The sequence below is a fragment of the Phyllobates terribilis genome, unplaced genomic scaffold, assembly GCF_046119375.1.
Source record: "Phyllobates terribilis strain yellow unplaced genomic scaffold, ASM4611937v1 Scaffold_3__8_contigs__length_932513732, whole genome shotgun sequence".
Classification (NCBI taxonomy): Eukaryota; Metazoa; Chordata; class Amphibia; order Anura; family Dendrobatidae; genus Phyllobates; species Phyllobates terribilis.
Window position 1 is genome coordinate 291,817,185 of NW_027362763.1, and position 3,918 is coordinate 291,821,102.

General features: G+C 44.0%; 1 protein-coding gene across 1 annotated transcript; it reads left to right on the forward strand.

Annotated features, from left to right (window-relative positions):
* Nucleotides 1-700: 700 nt before the first annotated feature.
* LOC141258074 (uncharacterized) lies at nt 701-2,531 on the forward strand. Its single transcript, XM_073673083.1, has 2 exons — nt 701-1,442; nt 1,612-2,531. Exons 1-2 carry the CDS (start codon nt 993-995, stop codon nt 2,179-2,181), a joined length of 1,020 nt encoding a protein of 339 aa, XP_073529184.1. The 5' UTR covers nt 701-992; the 3' UTR covers nt 2,182-2,531.
* Nucleotides 2,532-3,918: the final 1,387 nt, after the last annotated feature.

Here is a 3,918-nt window from a genome sequence, read left to right on the forward strand (position 1 = left end):
AAGACCTATGGGGAATTCTGAAGAGACAAGTTAAGCATTATTCTCCATCCAGCATCCAGGCTCTAAAAGAGGTCATTGTTTAAGAATAAAAAAAGTTAGATGGTGGAATATGTCATCATCTTCTTCATTCCATGCCTAGAAGATGTGGTGCGATTCTTAAAAATCATTGTCATACTAATACTAGATGTAGTAGTTTTTATGTGGGGTGTTTTCATTTTTGCATCAACTAATTTGAGTAGAACTGCCGATTTTGTAATGAAAGTAGTATTATTAACCTTACTTTTATGCTATCAAAGTCAGTCTTGTAAAAATATTTAAAATTAAGGCCCTGTCACACATAACGAGATCGCTAGCGAGATCGTTACTACGTCACAGTTTTGAGATCGCTGGAGAGATCGTTCGGGAGCCGTCAAACATGTAAACTTGCCAACGATTTCGGCCGCCCCAGCGATCTAACTAACGATCTCGTTGGTCGCTGGGACGCTGTCACACAGCAGCTATTTCAACGATCCACACTCAACGATACACACTTTGAGGGACTGTACTGTGACAGAAAGGCGTACATAAAATTACCTTTCTGCGCCCACTCATCTTCGATTGGTGGACGCTACTGCGTTCTGATTGGCCGGGGGTTTTTAAAAAGGCGACGTTGGGGCAATTCCGCTCCCTTGTTCCTATCTGCGCTTTGCTTTCGGATCGTAGCAGTGTTCTCCGGGCAAGTTTCGTCCATCTGGGATTTGTTGAAGCCTTGTCAGCGTCCTGATTTTTGGATCCTAGTTGCGATCTACTGCTGTGATTCCATTCATTTGTGGATTTTCTTCAGCTGTGACTGAACATTGACTTTTGGGTTTTTCAGGCACTGTATTGCTTTGTTTCCACGGTAAGTTATTTTAGTGGATTTTTATCACACTCAATAAGTATATATTTGCTTATATATTGGAGGCCATTTTTAGTCAGCAAATGGTGTGTAGTACTTTTTACTTTGTTTGAAAATGTTTCATGTATGCTCACTGTATTGCTATCCTTTTCAGATGGCTTTCAAAAGTGAAGAGTTTGTGAGGGAAATGATTGACCTCTACCGCTCCCTGCCGTGCCTTTGGCAAATAAAATCAACAGACTACTGCAATAGAGAGAAAAAGAGGGAGGCCTACCAGCAATTGATTTTCCTCTTTAAAAGGCATGGCCCCAACGAGAAGGTGGATGAAGAGCTGGTGAAGAGAAAGATCCAGGGTCTACGTACCGTATATAAGAAAGAACTCAACCGGGTGGAGAAATCAAAGAAGTCAGATACCGGCACAGATGAGGTTTATGTGCCGACATTATGGTATTATGATTTGCTTGCCTTCACCCGTGACCAGGAGCTACCTCGGCGAATGGTGTGTACGATACGGCAGACCCCGGAAGAAGACCCCGACATACGGACTGACTCCCCTGTTGAAGATGTAAGTACCTTCTTTGCTTCCCTGTAAATAGCATTTATACTTTCAATGTACATGCCCTAGTTTAGCCGCCCCTCATATTTGTTTTTTAGTGCACGTGTACCCATGCTGGTCATAACATACCTGCTGGATGTTGTAACCAAATCTTAACTTTATTTTTGTGTTCCCACAGCACCATTGGCAAGATGACGACATCTCGGCTACGGAACGTGGTATGGAGGAGGCGAGTGTTATGTCAAGGAATGAGGAACCTATGGCATCGGTGAATGAAGACCCTATGGCCTCTACAAGTGAAGACCTTGTGCCTCGGCGACAGAGAAAATCAAGGAAAAGAAAGGCCAGCTTGCCGCCATCGCCAGATCTAGTATCTCTGGCGAACAAGATTCTACTTCTGCAGACCCAGGCCAAGCGGGACAGCTTTGCAACATATGCTGGCGAGAGACTACAGAGGCTGGATGACCGACAGAGGGCGCATGCAGAAAGGGTCATGTTTGAGACTTTAAATAAAGCGGCAGCCGGTGAACTTAATGAAACGTCTACTGTACATACTCTGATTGACCCTGGCCATTTTCAACAACATTCTTGGACCCATAGGCCGGACCCACTTCACAGCACACCAGTGCAGAGGATCCGGCGTCCACAAAGCCTTGCCCCCCCCCCACAGTATCCCATGTGTTCTGATTCTTTTGTTTCCCCCAGGCACGGATACACAAATACAGGTAATCGATATGAAGAACTGTAGTGATGTTTCATTTCAATTTTTTTTTATCATTTTGTAAATATTGTTAATTTAATACTTATTTAAATTGTTAAAATTGTTTATATTTTTGTTTGTTTATAAAAACAAGGTTTATTGTCCTCTTTTTTAACTTTACCCCTGCCCTCTGATCTCACCCTGATTGAAATAAAAATGTTTTTTGGTTGCCTTATTTTCTGCTTTACCTCTTCCCGAGGGTGGGACCCCTCACCCCTGCCCTCCGATCCCTTCCCAATCTCCGTTCCCTCCCCTCCATTCTCTACCGTCTATTCCCATCCCTGCTCTCCGCTGGTGATCACCTCCTCCCCTTCTCCTCCTCCGGCTCCAGGCTTTATCACCTGTCTTCTGTCTTTTCCCTGTGTCCTCTGGTCTTCTTCACAGCTGGTTTTCTTCCCCTCCTCTTCCTACTTCCCTTCTTTTAGTCTTTGGGGTCATAGTCATGGTGCACGGTATGGCAATGATCTGCCATACCATGCACTATGAGTCTGACTCAGATTATAGGTTGTATATATTAGATTCTTGATAGGGCGTTGATCCAGGGAACTAGTCTGATTGCCGTATGTGGAGTCAGGAAGGAATTTTTTTTCCCAAAACGGAGCATGTTTTTTTTTTGCCTTCCTCTGGATCAACATGTTAGGTCTTCCTTATAGTTTTCATACTATGTTCCTATTCTTTCCTCTTCTCTCTTCTTCTTGAATTAGCTGGCATCTGTGAAAGCCGACTTCAGACGGCTTTCCTGCCCCCACACAACTTCAGCTAATAATATCAATAAGTAGGCGGCAATGAAAGCCGACTTCAGACGGCTTTCCTGCCCCTACACTACTTCAGCTGATAACATCAATTAGTAGACAGCTATTAAAGCCGACTTCAGACGGCTTTCCTGCCCCCACACAACTTCAGCTGATAATATCAATAAGTAGGCGGCAATGAAAGCCGACTTCAGACGGCTTTCCTGCCCCTACACTACTTCAGCTGATAACATCAATTAGTAGACAGCTATTAAAGCCGACTTCAGACGGCTTTCATGCCCCCACACAACTTCAGCTGATAACATCAATTTGCAGGCGGCTATTAAAGCCGACTTCAGACGGCTTTCCTGCCCCTACACAACTTCAGCTGATAACATCAATAAGCAGGAGGGTGTGAAAGCCGACTTTGGAGTGGGCTTTACTGCCCCTGCACTGCTTGTTTTAGGCAGTATCACACAGGATAGGATTAGATACACAACCCGTCAGGCAGTATCACACAGGATAGGATTAGATACACAACCCGTCAGGCAGTATCACACAGGATAGGATTAGATACACAACTCTTTAGGCAGTATCACACAGGATAGGATTAGATACACAACCCTTTAGGCCGTATCATACAGGATAGGATTAGATACACAACCCGTCAGGCAGTATCACACAGGATAGGATTAGATACACAACTCTTTAGGCAGTATCACACAGGATAGGATTAGATACACAACCCTTTAGGCAGTATCATACAGGATAGGATTAGATACACAACCCGTCAGGCAGTATCACACAGGATAGGATTAGATACACAACTCTTTAGGCAGTATCACACAGGATAGGATTAGATACACAACCCTTTAGGCAGTATCATACAGGATAGGATTAGATACACAACCCGTCAGGCAGTATCACACAGGATAGGATTAGATACACAACTCTTTAGGCAGTATCACACAGGATAGGATTAGATACACAACCC